The following is a 16385-nucleotide window of genomic DNA, read 5'->3' on the forward strand; positions in this document are numbered from 1 at the left end:
TTCTCCGATTGAAAAAAATGTATTTGATAAATTTTGCATATAGAAATATGAGTGGAAATATTTTAAAAAGTACTAATCATAAAAAAAACTAGGTGAGGCACTTGCCAGAAACTTCTTACAATACTTCCAGGTGTTATGCAATGATTTTCATAAATATTAAATTATTACAACATGTTTTTTGAAGAACTACAGAAAAGTCAACAACAACACCTCTTAAACCAGCACACCCAACTGCATATACCTAAAAACTGAACTCAATACCCCGAATCATGTATTTACAGTGATAGACCTTTGTATGTTTACTGATTTTTTCAGTATTTATAAGACACAGTACTTCCTAAACCACTACCATTTCCATGCTTGCAATTAGCAGAACTGAAACATACAGTATCTTTGAAATCAGCTATGGGATGTGAGATGTGCATTTCATTACTCTTTTGTATCCTTTTCTGGCTACTAGTTAAATGTCAACACTTCATCTTTATAAAGATCAGAAAATTATTAAGTATTTAAAATTGTACTGCATGGAAGCTTAATATTTATCTGCCAGACATAACATTTGCATACCCAAAGAAAATATTTCAAATTAGTTTATATTATTAGAGACAAATATTTCTAAGTCTGTACTATTTCATAAGCCATTCCAAGAAATCTGCATGGTGCATGCTGTTGCATCAACTGGGTTGTATTGGCTACCTCGCCTTTTGTTTCACTATTTCACAAAATCCTATTGTGTGATTTTCAAGCAGTGGTGTTTAGTTTCTTAATCCTCCCTGCACAGCTACCCAGGAGAGGCTTTACAACATGAACTGTAAAGTAGCATTTTCTCAGCAGGAACAACAACATTCCTCTTCAAAGAGAGGCTTAATAAAAACAGAACTGCAATGACCACACTAGCTCCGGTCACAAAGTGCTACACACAGCATCACCACTGAAAGTTCAGGAAGTTTTGCAGAATGATACTCCTCTGGCTCTTCAAAAGCCTTATCATGCAATATATGATTGAGATAAATGCCTTTCCAGTGTATTAAGCTCATGCACATGTATTTTCTTAGTTCCCTTATTTCTCTTCATTCCACTTTGAAAAGCCTGTCCTACTAGCAACCACCTGGCATTCATCACTGTGACTATACAGCAAACAGTTTCAGACAAACACTGGTGTACATAATTTATACAGTTCCAGCTGAAACACAGAAAATTTCTCCTACTGTGCAGCTGATATCCAGCATATGCACAGTCCTTCCTCCCATTTGTCTAGAAATGAGAGACATCCCGCTCCACATTTTCCCACTACAGCCCTGCCACTCCATTTGTCTAATTTCTGTGCCCTCTAAGATAGCTGTCCCAAATGACACGTTACTTCATAAGAGCAGAGATCCTTCTCATTTCAGTACTACCAGGTAAAGTGCAAATAGAGAAATGAGCTTCTATTATCGTTGAATCTATTGCTAGCAGCAGAAACAAAAGCTGTAATACCTTGGATTTATCATCTCTGATTTGGAATAATTTTGGGGTCTTTTTTGTTTGGTTGGTTGCTTTTGTCTAGATTTGGTGCTGTTTTCTGTCTTAATGTAGAAATGTTGTGCACTTCTGAGAGCCTTATAAAAATCTCCCACAACTGCCTCAATATCTGTGGGTATCAATGGACTGGGAAACACTATACAGTAAATATTTCTCTTTTTTTTAAATTTCACTTTATGCAGCAGTGAATGTTTGACATTGAATCAATCAGTTTTCTAATAATATAAAAAGGAATAACCACCCTAGGCACTTTTCACTGAAATTGTACTTCTTTCAGGCTTATATACTGCCTGCGGTACACAAATGCTGTTTATCAGTATTTTTGTAATGCAGAGTATTAACAAAATCAACAAGAGTAAGAGAAAATTATGGGTCAAGACAAACAAACTGCCTTCTGCATAAATTCCCTGTTGTAGCCTCTCTCTTTACTTTCCAAACAAGAAAAACAGAGCAAACAGAAGAAGTATTAGAATATATGTAATGCGCTCCACATTTTTCTTAAAACCTGCACACTTCTGTGCTTTACTCATATGCCTAGCAGTTGAAGCTAAGGCTTCTTGATGCCCTCATGGTCTTGACAAAACTTTATAAAGAAAATAGCCATACAAATTTTTTAAAAACGAAGACCAGAATTCCTAAAAATTAACTGAATAGAATTACTGCTGGCTTCCTTACTACAAGAAAGCACCTATTGCCTTCTTCCTGAACAATTTATAGTCTTCTATATGACACCAGAACTCTTGTTCTACAGCTAGGGAAAATGTTTGATATCCACCATTTGCAAGACCTAAAAACAGATTTAGGTGGCGTTAATGTGAAATGAATGGATAGCAAAAGGAAAGTTATGACATCTCTGATGTCTGGGAAGTATAGGAATATCCCACCGTTGCTTTTTAGAAAGCAACCTTGTTGCTTTTTATTGCTTACACATGGATCACAGAGCAGGTAGGGTTCAAAGGCGCAGCAGCAGGATCATCTGGTCTAACCTCCCCGCTCAAACACGGCCAGCTGAGAGCACATTGCACGGGATTGCATCCAGACAGATCCTGAATATCCCCAGTGAGGGAGAGTCCACAACCTCTCTGGGCCATCTGCTGCAGTGCACAATTACCTCCACACTAAAGCAGTTCTTCCTAATATTCAGATGGACCTTCCTGTCCATCAGTTTTTCTTCCTGTTGCCTCTTGTCCTTTTGCTTGGCATAACTGAGAAGAGCCTGGTCAATCTTCTTTGCACTTTCCTTTCACTTCCTTATAGACATTAATAAGACCTCCTCTCAGCTGTCTCTTCTCCAGGTTAAACATGACCATTTCCCTAAGTTTTTCCTCACAAAAGAGATGCTCAAGTCCCCTCATCATCTTTGCAGACCTTTCCTGGACTTGCTCCAGGAGCTCCACATCTCTCTTTTACTGAGGAGTCCAGAAGGGGACACAGAACTCCCAATGTGGCCTCACTAGGGCTGAGTAGAGGGGGAGAATCACCTCCCTCAAGCTGCTGGCAATGCTCCTTCTAATGCCCCCCAGGACACTGACATTCTTGAGTAGAAAGGCATGTGTATTAAGCACCAATAAATAAAAGAATCAAAGCACTGTTACATTCTTATGGTTCTCAGCGCAAACATTCAAAACAGAAACATCCAAAATAAATTGTATTGACTCCTCTTGTCAGCCTGTCTCCAACAGTCAACTTTCAGACTTCTCTTTTCAAGCCATGTTTCCCTTCAAATTCAACGTTTTCATATGGGTGAATCTGTCATGGAAAGCAGCCAACTTCTTTATATGCAGAAAATCAAAAGCAGTTTCCAGTTATCTCAGACATTCATACTTGGTCCAAACTCTCACAATATTCAGCCTAACAAGTGCAAGTTTAGCCTGGAATGTTTCCTGATTTACTCTAGTAACAGGAAAAAGGATCCAATATTTTGTCTCTGGTAAGGCACTGAATGAAATGTTCTCATCTGTAGATGCTTTTTCTGCCCTTCTTCCTTCTCACACTGTAAATTTCTAAGATTTAGAAGCTAAAAATTTATTTATGTTCGTAGTTCTTTGAGACCCAAATAATAAGAACTGGTCTTAGTATAGGAACCTAACAAAACATGGTAGCATCTGTAATGCGTGGAACAAGTTACTCTACATGGTCACAGAGAAAAACTGGCAAGTTTAGCTGTAAAGACACAGACATATCAGAAAAAATGTTGCTGTTCCGTGCTGCGTTAATTATTTGCAGTATTCAAGCTGGGATTTGTGAAAGAAACGATCAAACAAAATGGATGTAGGTAGACACTTCTGCTCCTGGAATTACCCTGATTTCACTGACATTCCAAATTAGGGTTGAAATACTTGTGGGCTGAATTGTGAGTAAAATCTGACTTCCACCTCTGGGTGACATCTCGCAAGAGGCACAGATGACAAGCTGGGTCTGTGACAGAACCATTGCAGAACAATTAAAAGAACATATGAAAGTTATACAGGCTATATAATCTATGTACTCCAGAGTCGCATACATACCACAGGGATGAGTAAAGCATAAGCAACCACAGCTCCAACTCACTCTACTCTGTCCTGTATTTCATTAAATCTAGTTAATTCCTGTTGACATCTATAGTATATATTTATTCCTACAGCAGCCATGTGAGGCAGAGGCACTCTTTCCCAAAAAGGCATCATCAATGGAGTGTCTTTCCAAAACAACAGCTTTCTACTGTTGCAGACTGTACAAGGTTAAGATTTGTATAAGTTTGCAAAGTAGAGGCTTTGCAATAATAGAATTATCTTCCAGGCTAATGCCCTTAGCACTGAATTATGCTGTGTCTTGGGAAGCAATACAGCAAACCATTGTATTTTCAGCAATTCAAATTTTAACCCTATCAAAACTTCTTAATAATTCCCTTTTTCTCTGCAGGCTCCTTGCTTTCTATGACATTACCCCTTTATCTAAATCCACAGTCACAGTATGTTCATGAGTTCTCGTATGTTCCCAGTTTCAGATTAAATCCATAAATCTACTCCTGGGGCAAATATATTTCCGCAGTTGCAAAAACCATATGTATTCTGATAGTGGATAAAATTCTCAATCTTTACATTTCAGTGGTCTTAATTAAAAAAATTAATTAAAATTGAAATTTATTTTAACTTCAAACCAATAAGATTTTTTCATTAGTCATTTGCATATGCGTATCATTATGTATTGCTTTTAAACGAGGATGCAATACTAATATTGTCAGAATTAGGCACTGAGCCACTATTATTGCTCTTACTACCAAGCAAAAAATAAGGCAGCAAAGCTACACGTGTTACCAAAAAAATGATTAATAATCAATAGGACTTGTAAAGAAACATACTACATTGTACAATCAAGTCAGTTTTGACACTCAGATGCCCCCTCTATCTTTCACGTTTGCTGTGATTCTTGGTAGAGAGATAATAGATATGAGGGCTGTTGCTTCTCTACAAAAGCCAAATAAGAACTTTGGTTTAGAGCACTCTCTTTCAAAACACATGCACGCACATTTCACAACCAGTAGGCTTGTAAATACACTACAAGGAATTATGAAGACAAAGAATATTATTTCCACCTGAGTTTTCATACAGTTTTTTTGTTTTTCCTTGCTCCTCCTCCCAATCTTCCTTTAGTTTGCAAAATTTCTAATGGAATGTGAAATGTCATTTTATGTTTATTTTCAACAATGTGGAAACTGTATATAAGAAGTCCTCCTATCAGTTTTATTAACTGATTTATTATCTCTAGGGACTTAAGATCAGGTCCATGGTGCTGTTAAAAGATCAATGTATCAATATTCCTGTTTTCATTGGCTTGACTGGGAATAATTTTTAAAAGATAATATAAGGAACAAACATGGCATTAGAGGTTAAGGATTTTAAATACTGAAAAGGTTTCCTTACACCAGACTTCACCTAGGGAAAAAAAAGTATGTCCTTAGGGTTAATTTTTGATATATACGCAGATAGTGTTGCTAGCTGTCTCCAACATTAATGTCAGAACTATCTGCAACGATTAAAATAGCTAATAAAATTATAGAAACTTTTTTTTCTAGTAAAAATTGAACTTTGGGGAATAACACGAAAAAAGAAATCTTCCTGTCACCCTACAGTGCTTGGGATAGAGGCTCAAGGAAAAAACATATTGTAATTACACATTTCACAAATTTTCCCCCAAATTCTGCAAAGCTGTATAATCACCTTCAATTCCTGTAAACGGGCACCTAGTAATTTTGCAAACCTTGTAATGCCATGTAGTATCAAAATACAAGACAGTAATTTTCAGTCATAAAGCCAGCCTGCAAACTGACGAGTGTGCTATTTCATGGAGAGTCGCCAAATCTAGTGTCTATTCATTTCCAGATGACAAAACAAATGTTCAGGTCATTTGACCACTAGTATTTTCTGCCTTGAGTATTATCTAGACAGCAGGCTTGGCAGTACATTAATATCCTCACCCCTGGATGGAGTTGAAAAAATTGAATACTGTTTTCAAAAACTTCTTATTGAAGTAATACAGTTCAGGTGACATATATCTGAACAAGAAGCCTTCACCTTTTTTATGATTGCTTCTTGTGGGAGAAATTCTGCAGCAGCTTAACCTCATCTAAAAACTGCTCAAGCAACTTTTCAAGGTCACTGTTAATAGAGCAAATTTCTGTGTAAATGCTGATTGAACAAAGCTAAGGTACACAGGGCAGCATTAAAATGTGAATCAAGTGCATTCATAAAGTGAATGGCTTGAGTAGTAATTGATAACCTGTTGTGTGTGGCACTCCTATTTCACTTATTTCTTCTTTTCCTCAGTCTATTCTGTCACACCATACATTCTTACATTACCATTTTATGGTCAAAAGTCACAAACACAGCAGTTGAGTATTTTTTTTTAAAGTTTATAATGAACAGCATTGGGACTACAGCGAAGTCCACCTGTAAAGAACTGTATTTACCTCTGCCAGAGAGGACCCTCTGCTTCACAACAACGCAGCTCTTTAAGCTCTATGAAGTGAATGGGTCATGTTTAGAAAGCACTTACCGCGTAAAACAGTGAGTCTCGTGGACACACTTATTTCGCCAACACTGTTGGAAGCCACACACTCATAAATAGCTTCATCTCGGGGTGTGCGCAGTGGCTGTATTCTGAGAACTGATCCAGATCCATCATCAAACTCTATTACCTATAAAAGGAAACAAAAGCTGTCACAGATGTTGTTACAAATACCTATCCCTCAGCTAATCTGTTCACGAACAGAACATGTTGGTCTGTTGATAATCAAGTGACCAAAGACAGGCTTGTTTCTCAAATTTATGTTGCAGGACAAATTCCAGTCATATGGGAAAATGTTTAAGTGGAACATACACTGATTTTCAGTGAGTACTCAGTGGCCATTTTAATATAGCTTCAAGAAATACAGGACAAAAACCAAATGAACAAACAAAAAAAAAAAAAAAAAAGAAAAAAAACCAAAAAACCCAAGCCAGCAAACAACGGCTCTAAGAAAAAAGCCTGTGACTTAATGCTCTCTTATTCTGAAGTTCACTACCAATGCTTCTCAATTCTCTCAGCTAAAGTACTTTACCTTCAAGTGACAGTTACATTCATTTTAATTGCTGCCAGCTATATTCCCTCTCTACTCAGAGAGTGCAGCTCACTCACTGATTTGGCTCCAAAGTTAATAACTGTCTGCAGTTTATGAACCAAACAGGATGACTCAGTTCAGCTTTGTATTTAACCCACAAAATAAGTAAAGTTATCTAACAAAGTGATCATTTAGGAGGCTAAATAATACAGCAAAAGTTCTAATATGTCGTTTTAACATTGCAATATTAATACAGTAAGTAATAACATTTATATGAGAAAATTCACTGAGCAGATCTTATATCCTTCTTGATCTGAAGTCAGAATCACATCAAATATTGGTGAGTACTACAACACTCTGTTGGTCCTGGAAAAACCTTCTTAATAGTTAAGTAATAGAAGTAATCTCTTTAATCTACTTTTTTAAAAATAAATTTAAAAAATTGCTGAGAAATATCAGTACTACCATCAGATAAATGGTATGTATAAACAAAGGACAGTCAGATTTTTTTGTCTTGTTTTTCTCTACAAAATAATCTATATATACAGGCACAAAGTGATTTACAGATATGTCTATTTGCACATCTCTTTGTGTCCTTCTGTCTCATTTTCACACAAACAACCTACAAGATCCCTGTACATGTTGATAAAAGAGAGCTATAAAGTCTGGGGTCAGAAATGATGGTAAATATGCCCTGCATCTCGCTATTTTCATTGTTGGAATCGCTCAGTTTCTACTTAGAATTGGGAGAGTCGCAAGTAAGATAAGAACCCTGGGGGTTTTTTGAAACTGAATTTTTTAATAGCCCACAGGATGTATTTTTCTTGTTCTTCCAGTAAAGCCATCTTAAACTAATCTAGATAACAAAAAATATCCACCTGATGTTAGCACAATTAAAGGAATAACTAGAATTCTCAAAAAATTGACATTTATAAAGGAAAAATAATTTCAAAGTCTTTAAGCAGTCAGACTATCAATTTATAGATACAAAATACAAGCATAGGATCTGAATAGTCACAGACATACTTAAAATAGAGTAATTGCTATTGTTTAAACCTGAATGCTGAATAAATGTATCTGGACAGACACTGAAAACAATGGCAGGAGATTGGATTCAGAGATTAAGTTTCAAGTCTGGTGTCTCAAAAATATCTATCATAAAAGGGATTTATTTTTTCATGCAATGAGTCCTCCCCTTTCCTGCATAACACAGTTAGTTAATTCCTAACTCTTCCCCATCTACTGGATGAGATTTTATTTTTTTATGACAGATATTTTTTAATAAAAGCATTTTTGCACAATTGCATCCCTCCACAACAAGGTGGAGTGATGCAATTTTCAACTTTTATTTTTCCCTTTTCTGTTTTTTCTTAAGTTCCTCTGAAAAGGGCTTCTCAGCAAATTAAATCAGATTTCTAGAATTCCTATTATTTGAATTGATTTGCAGGAAGAGGAAAAAAAAAGGATCCCCATTCAGAGTCTATATCTGTAATATAAATAAAAGCTGAAAGATTAATAAAGAAGACCCTCGAGGTCTTATTGTGTATTTTAATTTCAGAAGCAATGCCTAGCTTTCACTGCTATTGTCAATAAGTTGGGAGAATTAGCTGGTGAGCAAGAAATTTCAATGACAGTAGTCTTCAGATATATAAACAGTCGAGAGAGGAAATAAACTATTTGTTCCCCAACTGTTACATACATCAAGAGTTCTGGTTTCATGTGGGGCACAGGTAATCATGACAAGTTTCATAAACCCTGTAGGAGACTGTCCAAGTTTATTGAATTATAACAAAGTAACCTCCAGCATGCTTGGGAAAGCATGTGCATAAGATGGACCACTAGAATAGCTTCCAGCTGTATTTACTTTATGAAGACAGGTGTTCAGGTAAAACATTTTGATGTGTGTCATCATTAAGTAACTGAGAGAAATATACAAAATATTAACGTGAAAGAAACCAAACTAAATATTCTCTTACTGGTCCAGCTGAAAATCTCAGGACATTCCTTGTTTCCCAAATGTTTTATATGTATTTTTGGAATCTCATTTCTACTGTTGTTCTTTTCTTATTTACAGATTCTATGGCATGAATTAACAGCCTTACTTCAAACAGAAAGAAAAGCTGTTTAAAATAATGATTTGGTATGCACACTTTGTAACTGCTCTGCTCAGCGGACATGATAAAAATTACAAAACACTTGGCAAATGTCAACTATTTGTTCAAAATACACTCCATCTTACTTGGCTATACTGTTTGTTCAACCGTCCACTAGATGCATTTTTAAAACATTTTAAGATTTTTTTATAGTTACATGCAAATAATTTTTATGGAAATAAAACTACTTTATGTTTGCCTATTCTCCCTAAAAACAGGTACAGAGATCCCAAGATAGCAATATATTAAGGAGATATACTATGACATAATGCAGAATAACACACAGTAAACATATACATGCACCATCATTCTCTGTTTAGAATTCACTTTGAGTGAAAGTTCTGTGAACAAAGAGGATAAATTGTGTAAAATTAATTATAAACCTTCTATGTTAATCCCTCTAGCCAATTACAGCTCTGCATATGCTCTGCAAAGTGCAAACAATTTTGGCACTAGGAGGTAACATTTAAATTAATGATTTTGTTTTTCATGTTGTAGTAAAAACACAAGCCAAAAATTATAATGGTTAATGAACGAAATTCCAATGTCTTTAGATATTTATTGAACCAAAAATCAAGAAAATAAATTTGGTTTATAGACAAAATTCAGTTCTTCTAAAAGAATTTAACCTGAAAACCCGGAAAAACAATCTTCACAAATGCTAATAAAAATTAATATAGAGGACTTTAATATTCAGTCGGTTGTTAATAAGTATATGTTACATAATTTTCTCATAAAATGCATGTCCCAAACATTTTATATACAAATCTTTAATCTTTGAACAGTTGTTTACAAGCAAACAGAAGTCTCATTTCTAACACTGAAAACAATTAAGAGACAATTGCACACTCTTAGTGCCAGTTTTGATATCTCTTCTAAAAGCTTTCCCCCATTTTTTGAGTTTTTACTTCATGATAAAGGTGAATCCATATTGACATTAATTATTATTGCCACTACAAGAGGGAATAATACTTATTTTCTTATTTCCCTCAAAAAATCAGAATCCTTTGAGCAGATTATTTTCACTGTTTCCTTTAACTGAAGATTTTGGAGAGAAAAATCTTCCTCCAAGCCTTTTCTTAATTTATTGTTAAGAAAAAAATCAAAAGCAAGCAAGTTTTATTTTTCCTCTTCAGCAGCAGGAACTGCAGTGCCCCTTTCATTTCTTTCATCAGAAGGGGTAAGGAATTGTGGCAGCAGAAGCAGCCACAGACTAAGCCTGCTTGATGCAGCTGGTCAGAAAAGGAGAGGGTTTGCCCTTTGGAGACAGCAGTCGCTGCTTAACTCAAGTTCTTCATGAGCTCTCCATGAACCAGCAAACTGAACAGAGGCACCACAGAGCTCCTCAGTCCAACCACGCTAGCTTAGAAAACAGCAGCAGCAGTTTGCTCCTTAATGGCTCTACGCACCACCAGTGTTCAAAATTAAAAACTTCATTAGAGTATTCCCACCAAATTATCCCTGATAGTCATTTCTATTCTGCTAAATCACCGTTAATAAAGCACAAAAAGTGGGATTAAAAACAAAGTTGGAATTAAAATGTTTTTCAGAGGAACAGAACAATGGACCTAATACCTCAAATCTCTGATTGCTGACTTTCTTTCCTTTTTTGTTCCAGACAATTTTAGGTCTTGGATCTCCTGTGGCTTGACAGATGAATGAGGCAACTCCTCCTGAAACTCCTGTCTGGTCAACGGGAGTTCTTGTAAACTTTGGTGGTGCTGAAACAACAAAAAAAAATTAACTGTATTAATACAAGCAGTAAACATAAATTTTAAAAAAGTCGTATCCAGTCTTCAAAATTTAAAAAAAGGAAATGCTTTGTTTCCCCAGTGATAGCATTCACCTGCATGAGAAAGCACTACCTTAAAAAACCTAAAAGGTCAATAAAGTACTTACAGATTTTCCTAGTGAAATTTGTATTAAAACAGAAATTTGATGGCATTGGAATAGTCAGATCACACATTATATTTTATCACCATTATAAATAAAAAATCCAATTTGACTTCTGTTGCAAAATGAGCTCATCAATCAACTGGAATAATATCACGATTAGCTACTTGATGCTGTGAACACAGGGTGTCATGAAAACAGGAAGCTCACCTTTGAGACATAAAAATCAGGGACATTTAAGAGAAAGCATTTGTAATTTTGCATGGTAGAGGTAAATTATTATGTATTAAGAGTCCAGGCAAAAAGGACTGTATCAGAAGAGAGATTTATGCTTTGCTAATTTTCCTGGCAAAAATGTACCAAAACCAAAATGCAAGAGCACATTCCAGCAAAACAGTGTACTACTACTGCCATAGGGAAATTATGAAAGAACTTCTCTGATGTCAAAAATTGCCAAAACCTTAGCAAATAAAGCACACTTTAAGTGAAAATACTTGAGATCATTTCCCAAGCCACAGGCCTTATGCCTGGACCACAAAAAAGGCACAAATATATGCTGATGAAGAACATCTGGGTTTCAACAAAACTGCTCTCTCTGAACCCTTTTTGTTTTAACTCAGCACTGTGATATGTAAAGAGACTCAACTGAATCCATATACTGACATTCTGTGGCACAAGTTGTAATCATGGGCCACCAAGTGAAAAATGACATGTTGCCATTCGTCTTTAATTTTTTTTTTACATTTTGTGAATTCACTGTTAGAACTCAACACACTGAAGGAGAAACACTTCATGACAAAGTCCAAGAGCACACAGTAACTCTGTATAGTACCTCATAGGCAGCAAATAGCACACATAGCAATAAATTAAATTAAAAATCTTTCACCCAACTTAACTGCTCTAAGGTGTACAACCAGTTTTCCAGCAATTTCTTATATAGAACTGTCCAAAATCTGGTGAAGGACTACAGGACTATAGCTGTTATGACTCCTTACAAAAACTGCATACTGGCTTCTGCACAGCATTATCACCTACATCATGGAGTTGCAGAAATATGACGGAATACTTAATAGCTCTAGCTACCTGAACAACAGTATTTTTGCCATCCTGCGTGAATTTTTGCTAACCAGCAATTAGTAAAGCTTTTGTTTATTAACCACCTAGCATTAGAGGCATAGATAGCATTAGATACAGGAAACAAGGGCAGTTGTACATAATGACGCAATTTTCAACTTGTGGGCTCTTTTCAAGGAAAACAAGGTTTTAAGGCTGTATATAAAATCCACTTTCTTGTATGATGTGACTAATACTATCTACATCAACAAAAAAGCTTCACAGGCCAGAATAGAATGGAATTGGGTTGATCTTTGTTTTTCACTTAGACCATAACCTAGTCGAAAAAAATAAGGTATGTATCTGTCAAACTTCTTTTTACATAAGTAAGACATTTCTATAAAAACACATTGCCACAACTCTCCTCCAATACATAATATTGGAAGTAAGTCAGTTATTTTTCAAGTATCATACGATATAAGAGAAGATAAATTATTCTTAGAACATAAAATAATTTATATAATTATCTACCATAGGGAGAGGTAAGTACTATGCACAATCCCTCTTTTTATTACTCTATCAATATGTTCATCTTGTTACATATAATGCAACTACTGTCAGTCTAAGGGTATGTGAAATCATAACCCAGCAGAAGCCAAAATGAAAAGTGGTATTTGTTGCCTTTATCTTTATAAAAGTTGTTAATTAAGGTTTGACACAAATTATCTCTACAATTAATGTTGTCAGTTTCTTGACATTGATTGTGACCTAAGCTGCTAGGCACTCTGACAGCAAACACAATTAAACTGCACACACAGTTGTGCTTATTAACATGAGGGCAATTTTGATTGAGAACTGACAACTATTTTCGATCTCCCTTAACAACAGCAGTGCATAGTTCAAGAAAAACTCTCCACAACACAGTTCATTAAGCACAGCAACAATCTATATGGAAACCTTCCACTGCAATTAAATCTGCCAAAAAAATAAGATGTAATATGTTACCAGCTATGATACCAGAGTCTTTCAGCTTTTGGAACTCTTGGAACTCTCCTTGGTAACATCAATAAATGCAGTTAAAATAACACACTGTAATTAAAATAAAATAAGTGAAATTCGCTTAAAATCAGCATTTCATATTTCTGTACTTTAATTTTCTTAAGGGAATCATAAAAATTGCTGCAGTATTACCTTTTAAATGCAAGAACAAGCCAAGTTTTGCTTGCTTATATACCTGTACCTACTCAGATATTGATACTAATAGTGAATTTTGATACCTTTTCAAGCTAAAAAGAAAAAAAAAAAATCAGAGTGGGAGATACCTGTAACTTGGACTTCTGAAGAGTACCACAAGCTTTGGCATTTGAGAGCTGAGGGCTCCCACCATCTCCTACTTGGTACACACTTCTTGCTGGGGCTCCTGAGAAGCCGAAGTGACAACTACAAAACTACTGCAAATTACACTCTTAATATACAATGGAAAATTGAATTTATTGCTAGCTCACGTTAAGGACACTGAGCTCGCATTTATCTGTTTACAGAGTTTAACCCCACAGAAATAAGGCTGCTGCTTCAATGAACAGTCAAGCTGTCCCCTCAAGGGCCACAAGAACTTCTGAAATCAGAGATGGCTTACCATTATCCAGATAGAAGTGGAGTTTTTTTGCACATTATTGCTCTATAAAATATATTTTTAATGTGACACTAAAATAACTCATTTTGATTGGAACATTTGAATATCTTGGCATGAGCATAAGACATTTCTTTCTTCCCTTCTGCGCCTCTACATTGACTTTCTAAAGTTTAAGTAGAATTCTGAAATACTGAATTGAATTAATTAATTCACATTTCATCATGTTATAGAATAATCCATTTTAAAGTTGCTGTATTGTTCTCTGTGCTGTGCTTTAAGGATATGTAATATTGTTCGTCTGCACTCAAATAAAATGTCTGACAAAATACTTCTGAAGTTCAGCCCCTTTTTTCCACAGCTACTGCAAACTATTCTTGTGTAGAGACATTTTTATGAATATACTTCTCTATGAAAAGGTGACTATGAGGATAAGACTTCCCCTTCTTTAAAGTGAAAGCTAAAAGAATGCCGGCAGTCCAGCTACAGCTAGCTCAGCATGTGAACTTACTATGGAAAAGATACACAGAGGATGCAGATCCTCATACATTTGTTTCCAGATTCTCTGTTTGGGGTGTATGAAAGTTCCTAGTATAAAATAATTCAATTTAGGACTAAACTTCATCATATGCCTGAAATATCAAAAATTTTACTACGTCAGAACAAAAATTGCCAAAAAGCACATAACATTGTAGCCTTTGTAAGCATATATAGCAAGGGTAAATAAAGACATCAGAAAAAACTAAAAATGCAAAGACACTTCTTTCAAATACCTCATTTGCTAATGCATTCACACATATTTGAGGAGGTTCTTTAAAAGTTACAGTAACTTTTTCAGTTATAAAGATTCATTTTGTACCAATAAAAGTTGGAAGATGACAATCACAACTGTTCCCATGAAATGTTTTCACCTCAGACTCAGAAATGTAGGTTGACAGCAGAGTAAACAATGTGGTCTGGCACAAATACAATCACACATACCATTTTCACTTAGCATAGTCTTACTGGTCTAGCAGCAAAATGTTTCAGGGAGTATGCAAATGGACTCACTCCGGGTAAAAAATTCTGTACTGATTCTTCCCATGTCAAATTACACACTCAGAAATTTCTCACGCAGTAAAAATCCAAATAAACAGAATTAAAAGCAACCACAAAAAAACCCCGAAAATCCAGCCAAGAAAGAAAAAAGCCCACAAACCAAACCAAACCAAACCAAACCAAACCAAGCCAAACCAACACCTTTATTTACCCCATTTTCCATTTTGCAACAGTCACTGTAGTCTACAGACTTAGGAGACAATGCCATATATTCTAAATAAAAAGGCCATAGACTGGTTCATATTTAATGATGGTGAAGGTGGTGAAGACTCCTGTCCAGGTAAAAATGAACAAACAGGCAAATGTTGTACTTAATCACAGTCTGATACTGTATTGATGCATTACAAATTTCATGATTCGTTATTATTTTCACAATCCCTCCAGCAGTTAATATATTAAAAAACTACTATACATATACATAGTACTTAACAGAAAATTACTTAATAGAAATTTCAAAACACCTTTATATAAAGCATTAGCAGCTAATTTACCCATTAGTAATAATTTGTGACATCAGTTAGACTGATCATTTTACAAGTAATTGTTTCACCTTAATTCTAACCTGCACTTACAGAGGACTTGCACACTGGCTATGTAAAAAAAGCTAATTAGTTTTTGTCTCTGTAAGGACAAGAAATAATTTGTATTAATGAAATCTGCATAAAGAAACTACTAAGTTAACAAGTAGTATGTTCCTAAAAGCTCTTGTCTGTCAGTCACAAGCTGTGAAATTTTTCTGTTTCTCACCTGTTTTTCATCTTAAAATTTCCCTTGCCTTAACATCCTTCAGCAAGAAGAATAGCAAAAACACAATCTTCAGATGTCATCATACTCTGAGCAGTTAAATGGTTTTATTATTATAGGAATAAAAATTATTGGTTTGGTGTCCTTCAACTTTTAAATGCATTTCAGCCATGCCAGTGAAGTCCCGCTGAAAATTTTGATCCATTTGGTTCCCAGAAACTATTTCTAGGTGCAAACAAATGTTTCCCAAAAGTCTGGGTAAATGAAATCAAGCAATTTTACTTTACAGGCATCACAGCATCCTCTTAAAAATTCAGCCCTAAAAAAGTAATAAAATCTTGATAATATAATTGAAACACTCATCACTCCACCTTCTTTCTTTAATATGCATTCTTCTAAAAGCAAAAGCACTCAGAACAAAGGACTGGTATTTCAGAGAGGTTTCTGGGTATGGTTATGGTTTGGGGCTATTTTTCCAATTTAGCAGTAATCTCCAGTTCCGAACCTTCAATCTGCCAGAACACACCTTCCTTACAGATTAAGTAAGCAGCTCAAAAAAATAAAAATATCACTTGCTGATGTCTCAAGGAAAATATGAAAAGCCAATCCTATCTTTTATATTTTCAAATTTCCTTCAATGCACAGTGTCAGTGTAGTCAGCTGACTATTAGGATCATTTGAAATACAAAGTTAAACTGCGGACTTACAAGTAACG

The 16385-nt window shown here is 35.3% G+C and overlaps 1 protein-coding gene across 44 annotated transcripts in view; it reads right to left on the reverse strand.

The window, feature by feature from the left end:
• The window catches only part of PTPRD (protein tyrosine phosphatase receptor type D), a 1159824-nt gene that overhangs the window by 209820 nt on the left and 933619 nt on the right, over positions 1 to 16385 (reverse strand). For all 44 annotated transcript variants that reach the window (XM_064736588.1, XM_064736631.1, XM_064736633.1 and 41 more), the window contains 2 exons: positions 10828 to 10973; positions 6556 to 6697 (listed from right to left, as the gene is read on the reverse strand). In XM_064736588.1, the coding sequence (XP_064592658.1) occupies positions 6556 to 6697; positions 10828 to 10973 (288 nt within the window). The remainder of the gene's footprint in view (positions 1 to 6555; positions 6698 to 10827; positions 10974 to 16385) is intronic.

Source organism: Zonotrichia leucophrys, chromosome Z, assembly GCF_028769735.1.
Source record: "Zonotrichia leucophrys gambelii isolate GWCS_2022_RI chromosome Z, RI_Zleu_2.0, whole genome shotgun sequence".
Taxonomy (NCBI): Eukaryota; Metazoa; Chordata; class Aves; order Passeriformes; family Passerellidae; genus Zonotrichia; species Zonotrichia leucophrys.